General features: G+C 41.6%; 1 protein-coding gene across 1 annotated transcript in view; it reads right to left on the bottom strand.

The window, feature by feature from the left end:
• The window catches only part of KL (klotho), a gene marked incomplete at both ends in the record, with an annotated part of 36,545 nt that extends 10,705 nt beyond the window's left edge, over positions 1-25,840 (bottom strand). Inside the window, one exon of the mRNA XM_082859194.1 lies at positions 25,028-25,840. Coding sequence (XP_082715320.1) covers positions 25,028-25,840 — 813 coding nt within the window. The remainder of the gene's footprint in view (positions 1-25,027) is intronic.
• Positions 25,841-27,427: the final 1,587 nt, after the last annotated feature.

Genomic DNA, 27,427 nt, shown 5'->3' with positions numbered 1-27,427 from the left:
TAATTTGGCTGATTTGAAGCCTGTGGATAGTCATGGCCTAACCCTAACAGACATACCTCTACAGGACAAGCACTAAGAGGGGGGAGTCAGGAGGCCAGGGAAAAGTGGCAGCAACCAAGAACTTCCTGATATGGATCAGTTTTGCAGGTAGCTGAAGTCAGAGCCATACAGTAGAACTGTCTACAATCACAGACCACTCTTCTAACCCTGAGTACTTTGACATGGCTCAGAGGAGGTCTGGCAAGGAAACGAATGACCCTGGCTATAGGGAAGTGCACACGTGGTGTTTGATATCAGATAAAATTCCTGCTCCATCACTTTTTTGTGTGCCTTTGACCACATAACTTAACCAGGGCAGGTAAAACTAACTTTCCTCTGTCTCTCACAGGGCTGTAATGAGGATTAAATGAGATACTTTACACAAAACACCTAACAGAGTTTCCACATGGTAGGGTCTCCATGAACGCTTATTCCTTCTCTCCCTAAAGGATCAACAGAACAAAAAGAAAAACACAGCAGGTAAAGGAAACGCCACCTGCTGAGGAATTCAGCCCATAGCATCGCTGTGATATAGTGATACGACCTGGAGTTTGGATTAGAAGAATCTCAAGTTTGGATACCAAATCCTCTGTTACCAGTGTGAGCCTCAGGTACTTCTTTGAACAAATGGGAATAGCATCTATTCTCCTTCAGGGACATTGCAAGGATTAAATATGATATAAGTGAAAGTGTTTTTCAAGTGGTCAATTATTTTAGAGAAGTACAGTATAAACCTGTAGCACTGTAAAGTGTGATGATTAGTTTTATGTGTCGACTGACTGGACTGAGGGACCCCCCACATGGCTGGTAAAGCATTTGTCAAGAGTTTAACCAGCTACTTCATGGTATTCTGCCTTGGCATCCATTTTGTTTAACTGTGTGTCCTACAGGGAACTTAAACTGACACTAGCCCCTTATGCAAGCGCATGCCCTGCCTAGATAGCAGCCCACAATCACAAACAAGTGTAAGTTCCTGAGATGACCTGCCCAATAGCCCCTGTGATCAACAGGTCTCCCATGCCTCGCAGACTGTATATGCCTTATGCACCCCTTACAAAAGACCCCTGTGGGGCTTACCAAAACCCCTCTTTTGGTTTGAATTGACCAATCTGGCCCAGGAACCCCAAAGCACTCACACACGGACCCTATTAAAGGCATGAGTCCGGGGTTCTGTCTCTCTCCCTCTCTCTGTGCTCTGCCTTAACCACCCCATGTGGTCCCTTAAGGCATGCTACATACTTCCTCCAGGACCTGTGAGTGACAGACTTCTCTGCTTCAATTTCTCTTTTTTAAAATAAGGACATCACAAGAAAAAAAAAAAAGCTACAGACCAATAGCCCTTATGGGTATAGATACAAAAAAAACTCCACAAAATACTGACAAAACAATTCCAGCAGCATACTAAAAGGAGTGTATACCATGATCAAGTAGGATTTATCCCAGGAATGCAAGGATGGTTCAACATATGAAAATCAATCAATGCAATACATCACATTAATGGAATGAAGAAGGGGAAACCCCGTACGATCATCTCAGTGAATGCAGAAACGGCATTTGACAAAATCCAAACGTATTTCATGACAAAAACACTAAAAAAAACAGGAATAAAAGGGAACTACTGTGATGTGATAGGGGCATTTCTGAAAAACCCACAGTTAGCATCATACTCAACTGGTGAAAGACTTTCCTAAGATCAGGATCAAGACAGAAACAGTGCATTGCAAGTTCTAACCAGAGTAATTAGGCAAGGGGGAGAAAAAGGAAAGAAGTCGGAAAGTAGTAAAACTATCTCTATTCACCAATGACGTGATTCTACATAATTCTTTTGTGCTAAAGAATTCACACACAAAAAAAAATTATTAGAGCTAATAAGTGAGTTCAGCAAATTGTAGGATATGATATCAACATTCAAAAATCAGTTGTATTGGGCTTCCCTGGTGGCGCAGTGGTTGAGAGTCCGCCTGCCGATGCAGGGGACACGGGTTTGTGCCCCAGTCTGGGAAGATCCCACGTGCCGCGGAGCGGCTAGGCCCGTGAGCCATGGCCGCTGGGCCTGCGCGTCCGGAGCCTGCGCTCTGCAACGGGAGAGGCCACAACAGTGAGAAGCCCGCGTACCGCAAAAAAAAAAAAAAAAAAAAAAAATCAGTTGTATTTCTATACAATATCAATGAATAATCCAAAGAGGAAATTAAGAAAATAATTCCATTTATAATAGATACGAAAAGAATAAAATACTTAGAAATAAACTTAACCACTCGCACAACTTTTATTTACACTATACTGGAGGTCCTAGCCAGTGTAGTAAGGCAAATCAAAGAAATGAAGTCATGTTGATTGGAAAGAAGAGAAAATAACTCATTCATATAAAATACGATTAACTATATAGAAACCCTAAGGAATCTAAAAAAAAATAAAAACCCTAATTAGAATTAATAAGTGAATTTAGCAAGTTACCAGAATACACTGTCAAGATACAAAACTCAATTGTATTTTAATATATGAGCAACAAGCATTTGGAAAATAAATTTTAGATACAATACCATTTCCAATAGCACTGAAACCATAAAATACTCAGGAATAATTTCACAAAAGATATGCAAACCGACTACACAAAACAGTACTAAAAGAAATTAAAGAAGACCTAAATAAATGGAAAGAAATACCATTTTTTTATTAATTTTTATTGGAGTATGTTGCTTTACAATGTTGTTTTAGCCTCCACCGCACAACAAAATGAATCAGCCAGACATATACAGATATCCCCTCCCTTTTGGACTTGCCTCTCATTTAAGTTACCACAGTGCATTAGGTAGAGTTCCCTGTGCTATGTTCAGTGTATTCCCATCACTTGTCTATTTTATACATAGTATCAATAATGTGTATGTGAGAGGGATACCACTTTTGTGGACTGTAAGACTCAACCTTGTTAAATTATCTGTTCTCCCTGAGTTGATCTCTAGGTTCAACACCATCCCATCCAAAATCCCAATACAATTTTTGTGGAAATTAATAAATTGATTCTAAAATGTATACGATAATTCAAAGCACCTAGAACAGTTAAAATACTCTGCAAAAGGAAGAACAAAGTCGAAGCATAATAGTCAATACAGTGTGATATTGGCATAAGGATAGACAAATAGATCAAAGGAGAAGAATAGAGACTTTTTAAAGCCCATGGCCAGCTGATTTCCAACAAATGTACCAAGGCACTTATATGGCAAAAGGAAAGACTTTTCAACAAATTCTCCTGCAACAATTGTGAAAATATATGGAGAAAAATGAACTCAACCTTACACTGTGCATAAAAATTCATATGAGATAACTCATAGATCCAAATGTAAAAGCTAAAACTATAAAGCTTGTGGAACAAAACGTAGCCTCTTGATTTTGGAGTAGGAAAAGATTTCTTAGAACACAGAAAGCATTAATCATAAAAGAAAAAAATTGATAAACTGGACATCATCAAGATTGAAATCTGCTCATCAAAAGTTAACAAAAGAAAAGACAAAACACTGAGGGGAAATATTAAAAATATGTAAATGACAAAAGAGTTATATCCAAGTAAATACACTATTCCTACCAATCGATAATAAAAAAGAAACCACCCCCCTCCCCACCATGAACAAAAAATTTGAACAGACATTTCACTAGAGCATCCACACCAATGCTCAATAAGCACATGGAAAGGTGCTCAACACCAATATCAATAGGGAAATACAAACTAAAACCACAACAGTCACTCAGACTGTTCTAAATCTGTACTCTTATTAGCTGTGTGACTTTGGACACATAATCTAACTCTCTGTGCCTCTGTTTCCTCATCTGGAAAATAGGGATAACAATAGCACCTTATGTTCACATCTTTATGACGACTGAATAAGTTAATATATGGAAAGCACTTAGAATTGTGACTGGCCATTTATGTCTATTATTCAAGTGTGGTGGTAATGTCACTTGATTTATGATTTTTAAAAGATGACTGGCTGTTGTGTGATGAACAGACTCTAGGAGGGCAAGATGGGAGCAAGAAGACCAGTTAGGGAGCTGTTGCAATGGTCCAGGCAAAAGATGAGGTTGGTTTGGACCAAAGGAGATAGTGAGAAGGGGCCAGATTTAGGCTATCATTGAAGGTGGAATCAGTAGAACTTGCTGATGAATTGGATGTTACATATGACTTGTGAGGGGAAGAATCAAGGACAACAGAGAAAGCAAAAAATAAGGGACTGGGGAAGGGAAGTGATCAAGTTCTGTTTAGGTCATGGGTTTGACATCCCAATGAAGATGCCTGGTTGGCAGCTGGGTAACTGAGTCTAAAGTTGGAAAAGACATGGACGGTACTAAACATTCAAATGTATTTCAGAGGTGATAGTGAATGGGTCACTTTTTTTTTAATCATTCTTTAGATTTTTAAAAAACTTGAAATGGAATAATTCTTAAAGGATTAATTTAATCCTACAAATAATCTTAATTAAATGGACTGCGACCAATGGTAAAAGAACTGAAATGCAGCCCATAAACAGAATAACATTCAAACGGCTAATTTGTGTCTACTCCCTACCCAAAAAGAGCCCTCAAGATGTTGTTTTAGTTGTAAAATAAAGGTGCACTCTTCTGAGAAAGGTCGAAGGACTAGATAAATTTCAGAGAGCACTGGAAAGTTTTTTTCCCCTTTGGCATCCTCTTACCACAAGTTCAAGAATAGTATCATGATTACACATCTAGGGACTTTCTTAAAAGTCACTGCTGCCCTGGGCTGTTACACAAGTACACCAACTAGCCTAAATTTCATGACTGTAGGCCGAATTATTCCTCTTATTTCTATCAGCACAGCCCCATGGATTGTAAACTAAAGTTCCTTCAGAAAGAATTTCAAGCATCCTCCCCCAAAACAACCACCTAATAGAGCACATAAATAATTTCAAAAAAACAGGCCCCTATGACTTTTATCTACAAAAATAACCAGTAATCTCTGTGTGCAGTTCCTCAAAAGTTGCCTGGGACCTGCCTCTATCACCCAGGCCCCAACCTATGCCCAGGGCCTTATGTCCACCCTCGCTGATACCCAGTCAGAAAAATCATGGACTTCGGCAGCAGCTGGGCTTGCTTGACTTTATTTTGTACTTCTTAGCCAATTAAATAAGTAGAATTTCTAGCTCGATCACCAAGCCTTACAGCCTCCCACAAATTAACAACTTCCTATCAATGTATATCTCATCGCTCCCCAACCCTGCTCTTTTGCTACTGTCAGGTCAACTTCTTGTTACCCCTCACCCAAGCCTGTACGTACCTTGGATGACAACCTATCAACTCTGTAATGACATTCTACTTTTCCTCTATCATCTCTATCCCTCCCTGCCTTCTGTTTACACTTGCCTCTTCCAAGAAGGAGTCCCTAATTAATCCTGCTTCCTCTTACTGCTATTTTCCCCAGTTATTCTCTGAAAAATTCTCTCTCCTTCCAAATTCACCTCCACTCTCAGCTCCCCTGTGAAGGCTTGTTTGGCTCCCCAGACACAGTAGACATCCCTTTCCCATTGCCCTCTGCACAAATACAGCTGGGGTAGATGTCATGCTTCTTCATAAACTGGCAGCTCTTCATCAAGACTGTACACTCTCCATCAACAACAGAGTTGACTTGAAACAATCTGAACATCCAACAACATGAGATTATTCATTTACTTATTCTTTTAGTCAAACATTTATTGAGTAGCTACTATGTGCCAGTCACAGTTCTTAGATTACTTGAAACAAATCTAAAAGGCCAACAATAGGGATTAGTTGAAATAACTCACAAATTAGGGGTTAAATGGAACACATTAATCGTTGGCTACAAATCAATCACTTTAATAAATTATAGTTAGCTACAGTCAAATCATAAGCAGTATTACCTAATTTATGGAATCATATGCACATCTATAAAATAAATATACGTAAGACAGGATTTTGAAGAATTTGTACCAAGGGGATAATTGTTGTCATCTCTATTGAGTGGGACTATGGCCATTTTTTAATGCTGTTCTGCTATTCTGATTTTCTAACTTTTATGTAATAAGCATGCATGCATTGCTTTTCTAATAAGAAAACTAAAATAAATAATAAAAGTAACTGAAATTTTCAAGTTTGGGGAATTTTCTGCTGCAAATTATTTACTAGATTATTTTCTAAAATAATGATGATGTCTGTCCCGCTTGTTTAGCTATGTTTTCATGTTTTGCACAAAGATGGATGACTTGGATTGTTCCAACTAATTCTATCTCACACCATCCAACAATTACTTATTGATTTACTAATCTCCTATTGTCACACATTTCAGTTGCTCCAAAATTTCACAAACATGGAAGAACAGTTTCTTACATTTTAGCCTCATAATTTCTGGGGGAAAAAAAGTTAGGAATGCTTAAAAGATTCACAGAAAAACAAAATTATTAATACAGAAAGTCTAGTAACTGAGATTTATTTTTGACCAAATGATCCAGTTCATTACATTATTCTCCATCAAAATGTTTTTGACCAAGTTGTAGTTCATCAGATCATCTGGAATTCACCCCAAAACTCTAAGATCCATGTATTAAGCCAAACAATTAGGATCTCTTTTCTAGCCCGGGCCACATTTGGGGTGAGTGGTATAGGGGCAACAAGCATTTAAAATATCCTCATAGTGGAATGTGGCTGGTGCCTGGGGAGGGCAGTGGAGTATCTAAGCATGGAAATTATGATTAAAGGCACAGACATAAGAATGTATTCAGTGTTGTGAAAAGTAATGATACTAGCCTAATTAGAGAAAGCGTTTAAAACTTTGTGGCTTTTGGCATATAAGTTTACAATAGAAAGTGTGGGACCAGAATATGAAAACTTTTGAATGCAAAATTATTTGGATTTGATAGAACAGATCATAACAGGTGAGCATAAACTTCTGAGACAATGAGGATCAAAATCATACAATCAAAATCATCTCTTGCAGAATGGATTAAAATGTGAACAACTGGATGCTGCAAGTTGGAACGCTACTGCCAAAATGTAGTTATGATTAAGGTCCTGGACAAAGGTGATGATTACTGGAAAGTGCCCTCACATGTGCATGTGTGTAGTGAGAGAGAAAGATTGCCCTCCTCAAAGGGAATGGTGATTTGCAAGTCCTATTCCCAAAGTCATTGGAGCTCTTCGCCAATTCTGTGACCCACCCCAGTGTCCTTCTAATAAAGTCCCTTTTCCTCTTTAACCTAGTTTTAGTTGGGGTTGGTCATTTGCAAATATAGAATTCCTAATACACATATAACCAAGTTTGAGATTCTATAAGAACTCACTCAAAGGAATGCTTTTACAACTAGGTAAGATACAGATCAAGGTAGATTTTTTTAAAATCATGGTGTAGTTTTGGAGTTTTGTTACTTATGATCATTTTGTCTGGATTTTTCCAAAGTAGGTTACATAAAAGGCCTTACTCATTCATTTTTGAATAAAAAGTTCCTTCAAATGAAGTAAAAATTATTTCATAACTCACTCTTGGTAAATACATCAATAAATCAGAGATTAGGTTTCTTGCCTCATTAATTTATCTGTACAGGACTAATCAACATCAGTTAAATCATTCTATTTAATACTAAATCATGCTGCTATGAAAATCCTTCCAAATCATTGATGCTAGGTTGTTAACAAAATATCTGGCTTGTGACCAGAATCCATCTGGTCCATTAATCACAACGTTATCGGAGACACAGAGGGGTTCCAATTCCTGGTTTTTGCACCTGTTTTTCTAATAGCAACAAAATGAGAGCCGAGAAAGGAACAGGGAGGGAGACATCAGGCTAGATGAGAAAAAGCGACAAGAAGATAAAGGACTCAGATAAAGGATGTATTCCCAAGATCAGCCAAAGCATCCTAAGTTTCATCAGTCAACCAGGCTCTTTTCAGTAAACATCTATCACTATAATTGCCAAAGTAATTCTGTAATACTCTCATGAAACGGCTACTCTCTGACTTCAACAAAATTGAGAAAAGTGTTTTTCTTCCATAACAGTCACCTTTACTTTCTAAATGTTTACTTCTGCCTCCTCACCTAATTCTCCTGCTTTGACTTATCAACAGCAGATGCCAACCAACTGACTCTCTCTGAGACTTTAAGATCATTTCTCAGTTCCCAGGCTCATTCATAGCTCTTTGCTTTGGAAATAACTCAATTTCCCTTGCAAGAGAGAACACTTCTCGCGTAAAGAAAAAGTGACATGTGGATGTGTGAGGTCTTCTACGTTGTCAGACAGGATAAGATTACAGGAATAGGAAATATGTTTTATGGAATAGCCTATACTAGAAAGTAATCTGCTTGCCCCTCTTCCCCCCCTTTTCCCATTTGCCTTATGTGGTAGCAGTTTCTACATGGTCTTAAGTCAAAGTTTTTCACACCACAGATTCTAGCTGTGAAATCGAGTTATGTATAGCCACAGAAATTTTGAAAATGGAAATAAAATAGAGCTAATTCTATTCAGAGTGCACCACATGTCATAAGGGTAAGTATTGTTTTGTGAGACTTCTGTTGTGTATGTGTCAACACATAAGATGCCTTTCTTACTGTCAGGGTCAAGGTCAGAAAAGTTTGAAAGTCAGTGATCGATGTTAAGGGCTATTTTCATTCTGCAAGTGTTTATTGAGCACCTACTATAGGCTTGGCCCAGTTCTGGCGCTTAGGGATCCAATAGTGAACAAGTCAGACAAAAACCTCTGCCTTCATGGAACTTCCATCTCAGCAGGAGGAGAGAAGAAAAAAACAAACATAACAAACGTGAACTAAAAAGCATGTTAAAAGATGGTAAGTGGTGTGAAAATAAGGGAACAAAATAAGGGAGCCCTGGGTGCCAAGGAGAGGAGATGCCATTGCTTTTGGTAGCACTCACAGGAGTCTTTATTTTCCTTTCATTGAATATGCCGTAGTTTTAATCTTTTCATTTTCCATCTCCGTAGGACAAAATCCGTATGTGCTCCTATTAGGCAAGAATCATTTCCATTAACATCTACCCTTACAGAACTTAAAATACCCTGATCCACAGTAAACAAATCTAGAAAAGACACACTCCCCTCTGCACCCACAGAGGGTCAGAATCAGAATAGGATTAACCCAGGCACGCTGCTCAGAAGGACGCCAGTAATCCTTCTGCCCCATTTCCAAGTCTAGGAACATTTTTCCTTAGTCTCCTTTTGTGATCTTAAATAATCCCCGAAGATTATTCTTTATCACAAAAAAAGCTGGTCAGCTTGGGCTTTGGTGGGACTCATTTACAAATGTTCATCAAGGGTGTTAATTAACACGCATAAGCCTCTTGGCCCTGCAGTGTTGAGCAAGTACTAAATCCAAAGAACAGCTTCTGTCTGGGGTTGCATAAGGAATCGAGGACTGCCTTTCCAATAGCCACTACTATGCCAGCGGCTGTGTGTCTGTTTTTGTTTTGTTTTTTAATTGCTCTTCTATTCTGAAGCTAAAAACCAAACCCAAGAAAGTCGTGTTCACACATTTCATCTGCAGTACCTATGAACTCGGTGAACTCCTCTCTTCTCCAGGCCCCCAGAAAGTGCTTCTTGAGCCAGGAAGGGGTTCCTCTACTCCCACTAAGTCTGGGGTGCTGGGAGAAGCATTTTAAATGGGGTGTTCAGGATGTGCCTCATTTGAGAACGTGTCTTTTGGGCACAGGCTTAAAGGAGGTGAGGGAGCTGTGGATCTGGGGGTACAGTGGGGTGGGGAGAACATTCCAGGCAGAGAGAAGAACCAGAAAAAAGGGCCCCAAGGCACAACAGCAAGCCCTTCCTGTGGCTGAAAGGCAGTGAGTGAGGGGACAGGGGGTTGAGTTGAGGCCAAATGTATTAAACAGCTGTGAGGGTGTTTCCAGAATGGGGAACTGGAATCATAGCTGCTTGACCTGTCTTCCTTTATGAAGAAAGGGAAAATTCAAAACTGCAAGGCTTAAACATGAAAGGAAAAGAAAAAAAGAAGAAAAGCTTTTTAATCAAATTGTGAATGACGCGGTTTTCGTTCCCCCATCTTATTTCGCACAGAGTAGCAATAAACACCAGGAAACATCCACACACGGTTTCTGCTGTAACTCCTCATGAAAGATTGTTTGGTTTCTTTAATTTTTCAGAAATGAGAATTGTGTAGAAGAAAAAAAATGAGAGCTCTGAATTGAAATGTGTCTTTTTCATGACTATTATTTGAGTTATCATGGAATCATTACTCCACCAAGCAAATATTTACACAACGGGCAAGTTATTAGGCAGGGAATATGCAGAGATCACAGCCCAGGTACACTCGTGACACCTCCATTTCTGAGCGCCGATGTGACAAGGAGGGAACCTACCCTTGGTCTAGACATTCACCAGCACACACACAAATGAAAACTGTGGGCTGGAGACACCATGCAGTAAGGCAGTGAGCACTGCAACCAGGGGTTCAGAAAAGCTGGGCTCTTTTTTTTTTTAATTGGAATAGAGTTGCTTTACAATGTTGTGTTAGTTTCTGCTGTACAGCGAAGTGAATCAGCTATACGTATACATATATCCCCTTTTTTGGATTTCCTTCCCATTTAGGTCACCACAGAGCACTGAGTAGAGTTCCCTGTGCTATACAGCATGTTCTCATTAGTTATCTATTTTATACACAGTAGTGTATATATGTCAGTCCCAATCTCCCAATTCATCCCACCCTGCCCTTCCCCCGCTGTGTCCACATGTCCGTTCTCTACATCTACGTCCATTCCTGCCCTGGAAATAGGTTCATCTGCACTATTTTTCTACATTCCCCATATATGTGTTAATATACAATATTGGTTTTTCTCTTTCTGACTTACTTCACTCTGTATGACAGTCTCTAGGTCTATCCACCTCACTACAAATAACTCAATTTCATTTCTTTTTATGTCTGAGTAATATTCCTTTGTATATATATGTACCACATCTTCTTTATCTATTCATCTGTCGATGGACACTTAGGTTGCTTCCATGTTCTGGCTATTGCAAATAGTGCTGCAATGAACATTGGGGTGCATATGTCTTTTTGAATTATGGTTTTCTCAGGGTATACGCCCAGTGGTAAGATTGCTGGAAAACCTGGGTTCTGATCCCAGTTTGATCCCTTGGCAGTTTAGATCCCTAAAATCTGAGCCTCTCAACTATTTTACCGGCCCCCCAAAATACACAAAAGCATTTCAGAAACTTTAAAGCATTATTCAGTGGTACAGGCTTTTTCAAAATTATTTTTAATTAAATAAACTCATTAATGTAGTTTAAAATCAAAGGCTTATGAAAAACAGTAAGCATCTTCCCCAGGCCTTCTCAAACTCCCACTTCTGCTCCCTGCAGACAACTACAGTTAACTTTTAGCTGTTTCTTCCAGTACTTACTACCATATTTCTAAATAATATGCTTCTTCCAACATTTAATAATTCAACATAATGAAGAGTTAGCTCTCTCACACCCCTCAATTTTCTTGCCTCATTCTCCCAAATGTCTGTTCTTATTCAAATCATTAACCAATAGTCGCATCGAGGTTCTCATATAAATATTGTTCACTGGAGAGCCAAATAGGACACTATAATATTTCTTTTTTTGTACAGCTTTTTATTTTCCCTTGAATAAATCATCACCTCACTATTAAACTTGTGTAATACTTCCTACGTGTTTTAATGTTTTCGTGATTCTCCATCATATTCACTACCCTCTATTCTATTGAGTCTACTTTTTTACTTAGAGCTCTCCCTTCTCTGCTAGATTCTTCCATCCTCCTGGTTCCATCTGGACGAGATGCTGTCTAGAACTGCTCTCATCCTAGAATTTTTTTTTATTTCTTATGGATTATAGCTATACTTTTCTACATCTGTTTTCTCCCCATTTATTTACTCTGTAATTTCGTTGGTGCATGCCTTCCATTAGCTTCTTAGGAAAGATTACACAGAAGGTAGGATTTATTTTTTTTAACATCTTTATTAGAGTATAATTGCTTTACAATGGTGTGTTAGTTTCTGCTGTATAACAAAGTGAATCAGCTATATGTATACATCTATACCCATATCCCTTCCCTCTTGCATCTCCTTCCCACCCTCCCTATCCCATCCCTCTAGGTGGTCACAAAGCACGGAGCTGATCTCCCTGTGCTATGCGGCTGCTTCCCACTAGCTATTTTACATTTGGTAGTGTATATATGTCCATGCCACTCTCTCACTTTGTCCCAGCTTAGCCTTCCCACTCCCCGTGTCCTCAAGTCCATTCTCTACGTCTGTGTCTTTATTCCTCTTCTGCCCCTAGGTTCATCAGAAGCTTTTTTTTTTTTTAGATTCTATGTATATGTGTTAATATACGGTATTTGTTTTTCTGACTTACTTCACTCTGTATGATAGTCTCTAGATCCATCCACCTCACTACAAATAACTCAATTTCTTTTTATGGCTGAGTAATATTCCATTGTATATATGTGCCACATCTTCTTTATCCATTCATCTGTCGATGGACACTTAGGTTGCTTCCATGGCCTGGATATTGTAAATAAAACTAAAATGAACATTGTGGTACATGACTCTTTTTGAATTATGGTTTTCTCAGGGTATATGCCCGGTAGTGGGATTGCTGGGTCGTATGATAGTTCTATTTTTAGTTTTTTAAGGAACCTCCATACTGTCCTCCATAGTGACTGTATCAATTTACATTTCCACCAACAGTGCAAGAATGCTCCATTTTCTCCACACCCTCTCCTGCATTTATTGCTTGTAGATTTTCTGATAATGTCCATTCTGACCGGTGTGAGGTGATACCTCATTGTAGCTTTGATTTGCATTTCTCTAATGATTAGTGATGTTGAGCATCCTTTCACGTGTTTGTTAGCCATCTGTATATCTTCTCTGGAGAAATGTCTATTTAGGTCTTCTGCCCATTTTTGGATCGGGTTTTTTTTTTTTTGATATTGAGCTGCATGAGTTGCTTGTGTATTTTGGAGATTAATCCTTTGTCAGTTGCTTTGTTGGCAAATATTTTCTCCCATTCTGAGGGTTGTCTTTTCGTCTTCTTTATGGTCTGTGCAAAAGCTTTTTTAAGTTTCATTAGGTCCCATTTGTTTATTCTTGTTTTTATTTCCATTTCTCTAGGAGGTGGGCCAAAAAGGATCTTGCTTACATTTAGGTCTTTAATGCATTTTGAGTTTATTTTTGTGTATGGTGTTAGGGAGTGTTCTAATTTCATTGTTTTACATGTAGCTGTCCATTTTTTCCATTTTTTCCAGCACCACTTATTGAAGAGGCTGCCTTTTCTCCATTGTATATTCTTTCCTCCTTTACCAAAGATAAGGTGACCGTATGTGTGTGGGTTTATCTCTGGGCTTTCTGTCCTGTTCCATTGATCTATATTTCTGTTTTTGTGCCAGTACCATATCAGAAGGTAAGCTTTCTAAATCCCTACATAACTGTGCATTCATTGTGCTAGGAATTCAGAAGGATCTTTAAAGCTAAAGGCTTGTGTTCCTCAGTTCTGAAGGATTTTCTTATATTCTTTCTTTAATAATTTCCTGCTCTCCATTTCCTTATTGTCTTTCTGAATTCTTATTAGTTTGATGTTGGACTTTTATGTTTCATCTTTTAAATCTTTTTTCCCTTTCTTTAATATTTCCATTTCTTTGTCATTTTGTACTACTTTGGGGGCACTTCTTTTCCTATATCTTTCAATCTTTTTACTAAACATCTTATTTCAACAGTCACATTGTTGATGTTCAAGAATTTTTAAATATTCTCTGATTTGTTCCTTTTTCAGTTTGTGTGTATTTAATTTCCTGCATAATGTGTTTTTCATGGTTTGCTTTTCTGTGTATTTATTTTATTCTCCCTGTTTCATGGTGGACACTTTTCCTCAAATACCTTTTGATGCTTGGCTGTCCATTCATATTTAAGAGAAAAGTGTTTAAAATCTAGTCAAAATTATAGGCATGGGGACACTTTATAGGCAGCAAGCTATGCTCATTTGCCAGGAAGTCAGTCACTTCATTAGGGGACCAGCCCCCAATGTCAGTGGGTGAGATCCTTACTTTGGTGCCGTTCAAAGGCACCGAATACCCTCCCTTCCCCTACCAGGAGAGACAGATGCTATCTGCTTAGAGTGATCAGGCTGCTGGGAGGTGATGGAAAGTTTGTAGGTCCAATTCCAGTTGAGCCACTGTGTTCATCCCCGTGTCTCACTCCTGTCTTTGCTCTATGTAGCCCCAAAGTTCCACTCCCCTGTCTTTCAATTACTCCAGAAAGCAAGCCTCCAGTCTCAGGCCTGGGAATATGGTAGGGTGTGAGTATTCTCTGCGATTAAGTAGATTGTCTAATGATCTGACAAAGACCTACTGATGTCATCGAATAAAATAAGTTTAAGTGAATAACCATTATTTATTTAATATTGCAGGATCTAATCCCTGGCACTATCCAATCTGAACACGCTCAAAAATCCACATTCTTCAACATATGCAACCATTCAATTTGGGGAAATTTCACCACTTCAGTGGGAGGCCACAGCCCCCGTCTAGAGCCTCAGGGAGATAGTGATGGACGAGGCACACTGGAGGGTGTGGAGTTACGCTCCTGTCAGGGCTTCAGATGAGCCAGATGCTATAGGTCGGGGGTTATAAACTCAAAATCCATACAGATTTGTTTGGCCTTTGTCAGGCTTAAATTTTTTTTTTTGAGATAATCTTTAAAATTCAGGAAATTTCACTCAAAATTCTGAGTTTCTAGCTTCTTTTAAAATCAGAGAATCTGGCAGGACCATACCTCATCCCTCCTGACAGAGAATTACTTGGGGCACATGCTCACCCAGGGCCACAACTTCTCCTACTCGCCCACTTCACTCGGGTGAAACAACCTGTCTAGTTAACATTCATCACCACACATAGTTACAATTTTTTTTTCCTTGTGAGAACTTTTAAGATCTACTCCCTTAGCAAATTTCAAACACAAAATACAGTATTAACTATAATCACCATGCTGTACATTACATCCCATGACTTATTTTATAACTAGAAGTTTGTAATATCTTTTGACTGAGTCTTCTGTTTTTCTTTTTAGCTTTTTTTCCTCCTTATATATTCTCAGTTTCCTCCAAGTTTTTGCCCCAGAAAGTTGAGTTTTTTCCCCTCTTTATTTAGGTGGGTCTCAATCTTTCAAGTTAGAGGCTTTCCTCGGATCCTGTTGATTCTTGATTGTCTACTCATGTTTAAGAACGAGAAACAAAAACCCTGACTGGAAGGTCTGAGCATGTGGGTGGGGCATGTTGATTTTGAGCTTCACTGTGGAGTGATCTGTCTCTGCCATTTGTTGTGGAACCTTTAGGATCAGCATCTTAGGTCTTTCCGCATGAGCTCATCAGACTCCCTGGAGAGTCCCTCCAGTCCCTCCAGTCCCTCCCTGGAGAGTAGAAGTCACACAGCCAACATTCCAAGAGCCTGGTGGGCGAGGAGAGCTGGGAGCGGGGTGGAGGAGGGGTCTGGGGAAGGGGTGGGTGTCTCAAACTTGTCGCATATGTTCACTTAGTCCTTATTTTCAGTGTGGTGCTCATGCCCTCAGTTGTGCCTGATGTCCCTCAGTCCAGACACTTTCCATTTTATACTCTCCAGAAAGTTCACTTCGAGTTTTCTCCTTGAGTGGAGAAGCAGCATATGCCCAACAGGCGGGATTGGGGGAAGAGACCCAGAAACCTAGTTGTTTCTTACACAGCTTTCAACCAATTCTTCTCATTTTAAGCACCCACTCCCTTCACCCCCAGTTCCATAGTACCTGCTCTTGCTATTCTCTGAGCCTCTGGAAGATTCTGCAGTCGTAGGATTGGTTCTTGGCTTCTCCCACGGCCAATTCAGCAGTCAGCTTGCTCAGATCCGCTGAGTCAGGAATACTCTCCCACCTGCTTCTCAGCTTCCAAATTTCTGTTACTATTCTGCTCTCTCCATCACTGTGGGTCTTTCTCCCTCACCCTTCCCTCCTTTGCTCCTTCCCTCCCCTTGCCGCCCCCCTTCTTTGCTTTAACTGTTTCTTTACTAAAGTTTAATGGGGTTTCAAGAGGGAAAATAAATTAGATGGGTAAATTCACTCAGCCATCTTTTCCCAGAAACACCACTTACGATTTCTCCATCACAAAAGTATTACATTTTGCTTATAGAACAATTAGAAAATCCAGATAATCAGAAAGAAAAAATTACCCATAATCGCACTATCCAGAAATAACCCACTGTTAACATTTTTCTTTTTCCCTTTCACATTTGGGGGGGAGGGGGCGGGGGGAGCCAGTGCACTCTTTCATTCATGCTCTGGATATAAATGGAAAGCAATATAAACATGACTCCTAGCATCTCAAAGCTGAGGTCTTTGGGGAAACACAAACAAATAATTTCAATAAAATGTGTGAAGTATTATTAGAAGGGCAGTACAGGATTTTATGGGAGCAGAAAGCAGGGATAACAAATCTAGGCTTGGGCATGCCACGAAAGAAGCTGGGGGAAAGGACAGTGGCTGAAGAGAGCTCAGCACAGCTAAAGAGCTATAGAGTGCTCTCTACTTATTCACACTTCTTCACACAACAGAGATATATAAGAAGCATAATATATCATATGGCATTTTTCTCTTAATAACATACCATGTGCAACTTTTTAATCACTGTACATTAACTTTATAATGGCCGAATACTATTTATTCCACTATACCTGTGCACTGCTATTCCTTTAACAGATCACCCTAGTATATTTAGGTTATTTCCAATTTTTAAGAAGCATCCACCATCTGTGGTAATCCTCCTCTCACCTTTACACATTGAGGATGAAATTTAATACGATTAAAAGTTCAAAAATAAGTGACAAAAGGAGATGACAAGGGAAGTCTGGCTTAACAGCAATTCACATGGGGAAAAATTTAAAAGCCTGAGAGGTTTTCGCTGACCACAAACTAATCCGAGTCCGCAGGAAGGTAACAGCCAAAACCGCGAATGCAGTCTTGGACGGCAGGGACAGGATTCGGTGTCCAGAATAAGAAATGTGCCCTGAACATCTGGGGCAGCTGAAATTTGGTCTGCACATCAAATCTTAAGAGAAGCCTTCAAAGAGTCTGGGCTCACTTCTCCTGCTTCGTGTCCTTCCCCTCCTCTCCCACCTGAGCTTCGGCCCCTCCAAGCGCTGATCCTATGACGTGAACTGCGCATTGCTGCACCTGGCCCCGGCTGCACAGCTGGTTCCCAGAACGCGGAGCCCAGAACGCCCTTCCTACTTTGGGTGTCCTCAGTCATCTCCACCGTCTGCAGCCCCTTGGTAAGGGCGATGGACACAGGCAGCTCCCACAGACATCCCTGTTCTGCTCTGTTCCTCAAAGACCCACCTCTGGGGAGATAGAAAGGTCAACTCTTCCCTCTCCCTCCCCACTGTTTCCTCAAGTGTCAGAAGATAAAGAGCCCTCTCAACAGCCACATTTGCTTTCTCAGAATTCAACCACATTCCTGTCTGCCCCACCGCAGTCTCCCAAGAAGGAGCCCTGACTAAATGCCAGCTCCCTCTAATTCTTCTCGGAGGAGCAGCCATGAGTGTGAATAAAGTAGAAAATACTTAGGAAGAACATAGTGGCCTTTTCAGATATTTGAAAAGCTGTCTCGTCAAAAAGCAGTTTGTTTTATTCTTTGAGATTTAGGGAGGCAGAGACAACCGTGGGTGAGTCCCATACAGAGGCAGGTTTCCAATCAATATAAAAGATAAAATCGAGTGGGCAACTTGAGAGGAGCTGGGTTCCTCTTGCCGCAAATAGTCGAGCAGAAGCTAGAGGACCCCAGGGCCACTGCAAGGAGTTGGTCCTGAGAAGAAATCTGACCTGGGATTTCCCTGGTGCCTTCTAATTCTAACATTCTAATTATCAAATAGTAGTGCACTTATAGACATGCAAATAATATCTTCTCACCATTATATTTAAACTTAATGTATAGTACTGGTTTCAGTTTATTTTGAGTATTTTATCAAACTATAAATGATACTGGTTCATGGATGATGTTCTGACATCCATACTTCAAACAATAATGTTATTAATAAAAAAAATCTATTCAGACTGGGGCCATGCAAGTTCACTAAATATTTATCTTTAAGTCAATATATCAAATTATATCAGTCATAAATTTTAGTATATTTCCTTTAAACATCAAGAAAAGGTACTTGGTAATACGTTTTATGTAAAATAAATTATCTCAAAACTCATTTGAAAATCTTTAGTCAAATGCTGTTGAAATAATTGCAAAGACTCTATCCCACTGAATGAAGAAGTGAGGCAACAATTTCTAAAGCGTTTGTCTAATTCCTTTCACCTAAACAGCTCAATAGAATCACTTCTCAAGCACTCTTGCTTTTATTATTATTGACAATAAAAATTCATACCTCACCTTTGTAGAGCTCTTTACGTTTTTCAGAACATGTCGACATACATGATTTTGTTTTAATTTTCACAATATATTTGAGAGGTGGACGGGTGTCGGAGAGCTGAATGCTTGTCCTTAATGACGTGTTCCCACCTGATTCGCTAAGCACATGGCTACGCAGCTGCAGTAATTCCCACGCTCCTTACACCACGTGACTGAGTGCTGCCAATGGGAGGTGAGTGGAAGAGATGATGCAGCTTCCAGGTCAGGCACTCACAAGGTCACATTCTCCCCCTTCCCCTGTTCCCCTCCTCCCCTGTCCACGGGATGAAAATGGGGATATTTTTTGCCTTGTAAATGTGCAAAGGTTACATACTTATCTGGGCAGAAATTTTTTCCCCTGTTCTTCCTCACTTTTTAAAACTCCCTCCCAGATACTGGGTGAGAAAACAGACTGTAGGTGTTCAATTTAGAAGAAAGAAAAAAAGGACATATTGAAGTAAAATTATTTTACATCTATATTTATTCATTCATTAAAAATTGTATCGAATATTTCCTCTGCTCCAAGGACTGAGATAAGCACTAAAAATTTAAAAAGAAATATGATATGCAGTCTCTGACCTCAAGGAGTCGCAAATGAGTAAATGATCCTCTCTGCCTGTTATCACAAAATGGGAGTGTTTGAGTCAAGTCTTTGAAGGATAAATAAGAGTTTATCCCAAGGTGGAAGGGAGAAGAGCTATACTGATCCTTTAGATTATCTTTGTACCCAGAATGTATCAAGATAAGCATAATCTACCTTTTATATGCTCTATCTGTTTAAGTACAGATTACAAGTATCACTTTGCAGTTTCCTGAGAAGATGTGGATCTTGAAGGATTCAGTAACAGTATGTATTCTTACTTACCCACTCTTTATTTCTTGTCCTCCCAATTTTATTTTGTACTTTATTCTCTTCCTACACCTAAAATTTCCTTTATGCCTTAAAAAGATAACATTCGTTGAAAGAAAAGCACTTTTTGTACAAATTAATTTTAAAATTCTGGCTTGGAGCAATCATATTGTTTGAAAAATTAAGATAACTCAGAGGACTTCTGTGTGCCAAATTCATGACTAACTACACATTCAGGTAATACAGTTGTGCATTCATTCATTTTGCACTTAAGAAATGTATATTGGCATTATTTGAATGCTTAGTAGTCTGTATTTTCCCTCTTTTCTTCAACTCGAAATAACTGACATTGTAAAACATTGTTATGATTTTGAAATTATTTTATTAGTTCTTTTCCTATTTGTAAATTTTTTTCTTGGACTTGACTGTGACCTTCAAAAAACACTGTGTTCAATCAGATATTCAAAGAAGAGTGAGTCAAGCTCTTCAGGAGATATTTTAACCATTTCTGATTAAACACACCATTGAATCAGTAGTCTATAAAATACATTAACGTTCAACCCAGTTGATTATTCCAGCAATGTACCAAAAACATTTTAATCAGAGGAAAATTGGTAAAGTGTTTCACAAAAGTACAGAGCATGTATAATTTAAACATGTATCTAGTAGATAAATTGCCTCCACTATTACTTGGGGAATGAAAACTCAAGCCACTTCCAATAAATGCTCCTAAAGCCAAGCCAGGAGAATTTCCCCACCTCCCATTCTGAAAACTTTTTTATAGTGTTGCATAGTGACTGTAGATAGTTTTCAGTTGTTTGGAAATTTTTACAGTGGAGTCATACATTTAATGATGAACCTTATATTTTTACTGAAAAATGTCAGATTCTGCCCCATTGTATTTACTGATCTTACTATCTGATTAGAATTTAGTACCCCCTGTCCCATAAGAACATGGCTAGAAAGACTGACAAAGAGAGCAGATCCTAGGAGCATCAGTTTATGAAGGCAGAGTCAGGCTGTTAAACAGCCAGAAGCCACTTACTGAGCACCTACCAAGGGCAAGATGGCATTTTAGGATAGATGAAGTGAACCTGGTTTCCTCACTTAAGGAATTACCTGGCTAGTGAAAGGAAGCAAATGATTAAATAAAAGGAGAAGTACGGTAGGAGGCATCAGAGTGAAGCATTGTGGGATTCCATAGGAGAAAGAGATGGCATTCGAGTGTGGAGCCAAAGGGAGCATGTGAGCTGGTTCTTGAAGAAGAAGTGGGATTTTAATAAATGAGGGACTTTGTCTTGTTCATACATAATGATATCCTTGAGAATATCCATCACGGCAAACTGCAAGGGGCAAGTGCAGAAGCAAGGACATCAGCTAGGAGGCTATTCCAGTGATGCAGGCAGAATCTGATAGGGGCTTGGACCTGTAGCTATAGATAAAAGGAGAAGTGCTTTGATTCTGTATACATTTTGAAGGTAGGTAGAGCTATAGGATTGGTTGATGGATTGAATATAAGATGTAAGAGAAAGGAAGAAGTTAAGGTTTGGGGCCCAACCAACTGAAAGAGCAAAGTTGCCATAATGGAGATGGGGAAAACAGGAATTTGTTTTTGGATGTTAAATGTGACATGCCTATTTGACATCAGAGTGGAGAAGGCACTCCAAGTGCTCCAAGTCTGGAGCTCAGATCAGAAGTTCTGGCTGGAGACTCAAAATTTGGAGTCATCAGGACATAGAGTATTCAAAGAGTTCACTTGGAGCGAATCTAAGAAGAGGTCCCAGGAGGGAGCACAAGGCACTCCAGTATTTAGAGGCAGGATGAAGAGGAATAAGCAAAGGGAACTGGGAACGAATCGCCAGTGAGCTGAGAGGAGAAGGGAGAGGCAGTTGGGTTCTGGAAGCCAAGCTGAGGAAGTGTAGCAAGAAAGAGAATAGTGGCTGGACAGATGCTGTGGACAGATCAGCTGAGACAGGAGCACTGATGTTCAATACCAGTCAGGTCTGCACTATACGAAATGCCCAAAGTAACACCTCCCAGCCCCACCTCCTTAAGTGAAACAAGTTGTCTTTTCCCACAGGTTCCCTTTACAGACATTTGCAAGACTCCCTGGGAGGCCCATGTTTATCTTCAACTCGGTCAGAAACCCACGGGCAGAACAAAGACTCAGAGGCACCGCTGGAGCTGGACTCCCAACCACAGGCCTTAACACTAGTTTTTCTGGGGCCATCAAGAACCATCTTTCAAGAGCCATGAAGGCAGAGCAGTCCCTCTTCAAGTCAGAGAGGAGGTGTGTCTTCTTCCTGGGTTATACTCTGAGCAAAGCAGTCTGGATTCCTAGGGCTCTGCAGAGAAATCCTCCTTTCAGTTCTGGCTGTCAGTCTGTCTCTGTCTCTCTCTCACACATACACACACACAGACGCTATTTTTATTAAGGTTTACCTCAGCACCAGAAACCAGCAAAAAACCACGAAGACTCCATTCTGAGCAAAGCCTCCCCACCTCATTATTCATCCTGCAGTATGTCTGGCCTGCCTCCTGTCCTCCGGGGTGGGGGGGGGGCAGTGTCCAAATTTCCAGTCTCCCCAGGGGGTCTCCTTAGTCCACCTATAAATTAGTGGAAGCAGAGAATGGGGCAGGGGAGGGGTGTTGGCCAGATTTATCCTTCACAAGTATTACATCCCCAAACGCAGATGAATAAGCTAGGGGCCCAGTGACCCCTGCCAGTAATATCTAAGCCCTAGCTGAAATGTTCTATTACCAAAACGTTCCATTACCAAAATCTGGGGAATATAATTTATCTTTTCAACTAAGACCAAAACTTCCCTCCCCCCCTCCCCCTAACACACACGCCAAGAAAGAGTATTGAAATCAGAATGAAAATATCTCATATGAAACAATGAAAGATACCATTTTTGATCATGACAACTTATTTCTTCATAAGATACAAGAATGACTAAATTCCAAACCAAAGAAATTTGAAAGCAAAATTAATATTTTACAGCAACTGTAATTATGTTTGTAGCATCAGCAAAACCAACTGTCCCCCTGTTACTAATTTCTTATGAACACGAAGTCCACTGCATTTCTGGGAAAGATGGTTAGTGTTTGGCAAGTTTTTGTGTAAGGATACAAAAATATAACTGGGAAGTTAATCAAAAGGCCAAGAGTGGGCACAAGAACCAAAAGCATGTTGACTATTTAGAATACCAGAGTAATATATGTGGAATTTGAAAAAAAATGGTATAGATCTTATTTACAAAGCAGAAATAGAGACACAGACATAGAGGACAAACATATGGATACCAAGGGGGAGGGGGTGGTGGTAGGATGAGTTGGGAGATCGGGATTGACATATATACACTATTGATACTATGTATAAAATAGATAACTAAAGAGAACCTACAGTATAACACAGGGAACTCTACTCGGTGCTCTGCAGTGACCTAAATGAGAAGGAAATCCAAAAAAGAGGGGATATAGGTATATGTATAGCTGATTCACTTTGCTGTATAGTAGAAACTAACTAACTAACAATATTGTAAAGCAACTGTACTCCAAAAAAAAAAAAATCAGTAGCTTAGAATCAAAATAAAATAAAATACCAGAGTACCTGAAAGCTCCTTACAGCCCCAGTTCCTTATCTTATGTATGAAATGGTCATGTAAGTGGCTATAACAATTGATAACTTTTGTATTTACACAGAGTTTATTACATGCATTCTGAAAATAGAACTCATGTGATTTAAATCTAAAGTAGTAATTTTGCAGGAATGGTCTATTAGGTCCTTCAGTTGGTCCACATATCTCTTGTTTCTGGTACAAACTGGTAAGAACTGAAATTTCCTTATGTTTTCTTTAAAAGAGGGCCAGTTTTTCTCATAGTTTTTCTATCACCAACCATGAACAGGTGCTATTTAGGGTCTTCTGATTCCTTAAAAGGATTGACAGACTGAAAAAGTTTATTACCACTGCTCTAAAGTATCTTAATGAAAAATATGTATCAATATGGAATCACTAAAATCACAAATTTTTTGTCTAACAAAGCCAACATTCTTTTATGACCTGTGGTACCAAACAGGTTTTGTGGAGCTGACATACAATCTAGTTAGCCATTAGTACAACATTACCAGCAGCTCCAGCAGTTAAGGCAACTAAATAACCCAATACTGTTCTGCCTCAATTATCTATGCCTTCAATTAAAGTGTGTAGAAGTGGTCTTCATCTTGACTTTGTTCAAAATATGTGGTTTAATTCTAAATTTAAAAATAAGTCTTCCACCTTTAAAAAAAAAGTTCTGAAGAACCTAGGGGCAAGACAGGAATAAAGACACAGACGTAGAAATGGACTTGAGGACATGGGGAGGGGGAAGGGTAAACTGGGACGATGTGAGAGAGTGGCATGGACATATACACACTACCAAATGTATAATAGCTAGCTAGTGGGAAGCAGCCGCATAGCACAGGGAGATCAGCTCCGTGCTTTGCGACCACCTAGAGGGGTGGTATAGGGAGGGTGGGAGGGAGACGCAAGAGGGAGGGGATATGGGGATATATGTATACATAGAGCTGATTCACTTTGTTATACAGTAGCAACTAACACACCACTGTAAAGCAATTCTACTCCAATAAAGATGTTTAAAGAAAAATAGGTCTTCCAGTAGGCCCACAAGTCACCAAAATGTGGTGCCAAAAGTTACACATTTAAACAGTTTTATTAAAATGTTTGCGCATATCCATAAAATATTCTCTCATGATACAAAATTCTGTACAAAGTGTACCAATAACTGAGATTATAAATGAACCCTCAAATCGATGAGACCTAACCTTCAATACTAAGTAAAGGAGAAAAAGGAGAAAGAATTATCTGGGGAACAACTTTATCATGGCACATTCATTCTTCCTGCTGTCAAAATTTATTAAGCCTTTTGCACAAGGGTGTTAAAATCAATTGTGTCAGGCTAATAATCTCATCCCTGAGGAATCCTTCCTATTGGAGAGAGCATCGTGCGAATACAGTTGTTGTAGGACCCAATCTGTACCACCCTGTAGTGGTTTCTGTCTTTTATGGCTAGCTTTGTTTAAGATTTTATGAGGGGTCATTATACCCCTGCTGATTAAGTAAGGCTGGTGGATGTAGTGTTCAATCCTGCCACAGAAAGAACATCCAAAGACAGTTTGAACTCTGCTCTGCAGTAGATGCGATTTTAATACCTTCAAATTTGCTGCAGCGTGAACTTGTGCTACAAGCAAGACAGATCTTATTGGATTAACACTGAACTCACGACATCTCCACAAATTCTAGTAGAGAGTAACGCTATCTGCGTGGCTTCCGAACAAACTTGTTTCTTTTCTCATGCTCCCCGTGGCTGCTCGTACTCCTCCCTATCTTACCTCTAGGAATTCCTCTAACCTCAGAGAAAGGAGCTCCGTTTTCTCACAGGAGAAACTGATTCCAATTTCTTTTTGACGATGGGCCCAAAAGGGCAATCACAGGCACTCCCACGGCGGGGGCTTCCCTCCCATTCCCAACTCCACGCTTTCCAGGGAAGTCCAAGATGCTCAGCGCCCCCCGGCACCCCCCCCCCCCGCCTCCTCCCCGGGTGTGAATCCCAGGTAACCTCACAGATGTGCTCAAATGGAGCCTCATCTAACCGGAGGTTCACGTCTCCAGTGGCCCTCTCCCCGGCGTGGCCCTCCGCCTGGCCCCTCGAACTCACCAGAAGGAGGTTGTGCGCCACCAGGTACCCGAGCCGCGGGCTGCCCTGGACGCCGGGGGCCAGGCGCCCGGTGGCGTAGCCATGCCAGGCCACCACGTAGGGGTTGTCGATGGTGATCCAGTACTTGACCTGGCCGCCGAAGTGGCGGAAGCACAGCTCGGCGTAATCCCTGAAGTGGTCCGCTAGGGCGCGGTTGGCCCAGCCGCCATAGGCGTCCTGCAGGCGCTGGGGCAGGTCCCAGTGGTACAGGGTGACCACGGGCTGCACGCCCAGCTCCCGCAGCCGCTCCAGCAGACGCCGGTAGTAGCGCAGCCCCTCCCGGTTGGGGGCGCCGGCGCTGCCATTGGGGAACACCCGCGCCCACGAGATGGAGAAGCGGTAGTGGGTGACCCCGAGCTCGCGCAGCCCCTCCGTGTCGCGGAAGACATTGTTGTAACCGTCGCTGGCCACGTCCCCGGTGGCGCGCGGGGACAGCGACGGGGCGCCCGACGGCAGGCCGGCTACCGGGGCGTCGCCTGGAGGCGCCGGAGGGCGGTGGGTGAACGTGTCCCAGATGGACGCACCCTTGCCGTGCTGCCGCCAGCCGCCCTCCGTCTGGTAGGCGGCACTGCCCACGGCCCAGTGGAAGCCGTCGGGGAAGGTGTCGTGGAAGAGCCCCGCGGCACCCGGGGCCGGAGGGCGCGCGAAGCGGGCCCAGGTCTGCGCGCCGTCGCCGGGCTCGGCGCGCAGGCGGCGGCCGCCCAGGGCCAACAGCAGCAGCAGCAGCGGTGGCGTCCGCAGACGCGGGCAGCGCGGTGGGACGTGGGCGGGCATGTTGCGCGGGAGCCGGACGCCGGGGCGCCGCGCAGCGCCCCTTTATGCCAGCGCCGCGCCGCCCGCCCCCCGCCGGCGCGCCCACCCCCGCTTCCCCGGCGGGCCCCGCCGGCAATAATTACACGTGGCCCCGCGCCTCTCCCCGCCCCGAATTGGGGGGGGGGGCGGGGGCGCAAAGGGCGAGCGGGAGTCCGCGCGAGGGGCGCGATCGCGGGCAAGGTGCAACGGGCGCCGCTCCCGGACGTCGGAGAAAATGCACCTGTTCTCTGCTCCCAGAGGCAGCTGGGTATGTTTCCGCGACATGAGTGCCCTGCGCGCCGCCTTTTATTCGGCATCCACGCGCGCTCCTGGAAGAAGCCGCAGAGCCGGGGAGCGTGGAGGAAGGAAGGCGGTCACCCAACTTTCCTGAGTTCGGCGCGGGAACTTTGCATGCCCTCGCGGGGTCCGCCCGCCGGGAAGCACCTGCTTTCTCTTCTCTCCCACTCTGAGGCCGAGAAGAGTAACTGACATTACTAGAGGCGATTAGGAATTGGCCGAAATTGTACTGGGGGGCAGGGTGGGGAGAGCTAGGTTGGAACTTGGAATGTTGGGAGAGAGGGACTTGTGGCGGACTTCCCCTTGAAGTGTTTAAGGAAGATGCTCCCGTGAAGAGTCCCTGGAAGCGCGCAACCTGAATGGCGGGTCCCGCAGGCCCCAGTCCAGGACGCCTTCGAGGAAGCCAAAGGAGATATATGGGATGAGCTGGAACTTTGCTTTCCTCTCCCTCTTACTGTTATCTTTTAACCATTTCAAAACCAGTACTTGTTCTTTAATTCAATAGTGCAGAATTACTTGATGAATGACAGTTGTGATTGTTCTTCCAAAAGAGACAGAGAAACACCAAGGTTTGTACTTTGACTAGCTGTCATTAACCTCTATTATCCTTTGCATCTGTTTTTTGAATAATCACATGTTTTAGCTTTCAGCTCTGGCTTGGCAAGTAATTTATCTGTGCAAACCTTGCACGCAGCTGGGCTGGAGTGGGAGGACTCTGGGTCCCTCATCAGTGAACGGAAAAGGAAGGAGGGGTTTGGCCCAAGCACCCTCTACGACAAAATAGTCATGACGTCTTTCCGGTTACCAAAGAGCCATTTTGATAGAAATTGTGGAGACACTGTGTCCATTTAAGTGTGTGTATATCTGATCTGTGACTAACTGGGGAGTGGATGGTCTGGGCTCCACCTTTGTGATCTTGGGCGGGAAAGTCTCTCCAAGTCTTAGGATCCTTATCCATTCTATTGTATAAAATGGAGATGGCCGTGTCCGCCCTGCCGCCTTAGAGGCTTGTTACACTCAAATGAAAAAATGTGCACACAGAGGACTCAAACATGGAAACCCAGACAAATGTAAGATCCTGCTAATATCTTTGCCTTTCTCTCCAGTACAATGTGCCTCAATCCTGGCACACCTGCTCCTGTGATCAATGACTAAGATCCTCATAGAGGTACATCCATTCTCATCTAGTGATCATCCCTGCACTGCTCTTTCATACAGACTTAAAATCAATAAAGTTTTAAATTTTGCAGATGAGGTTACTTTTATTAATTT

This window comes from Leucopleurus acutus, assembly GCF_964270905.1.
Source record: "Leucopleurus acutus genome assembly, chromosome: 18".
In the NCBI taxonomy this organism is placed as follows: Eukaryota; Metazoa; Chordata; class Mammalia; order Artiodactyla; family Delphinidae; genus Leucopleurus; species Leucopleurus acutus.
The sequence above is the reverse complement of the archived record's forward strand: the minus strand, read 5'-3'. Positions and strand labels throughout refer to the sequence as shown.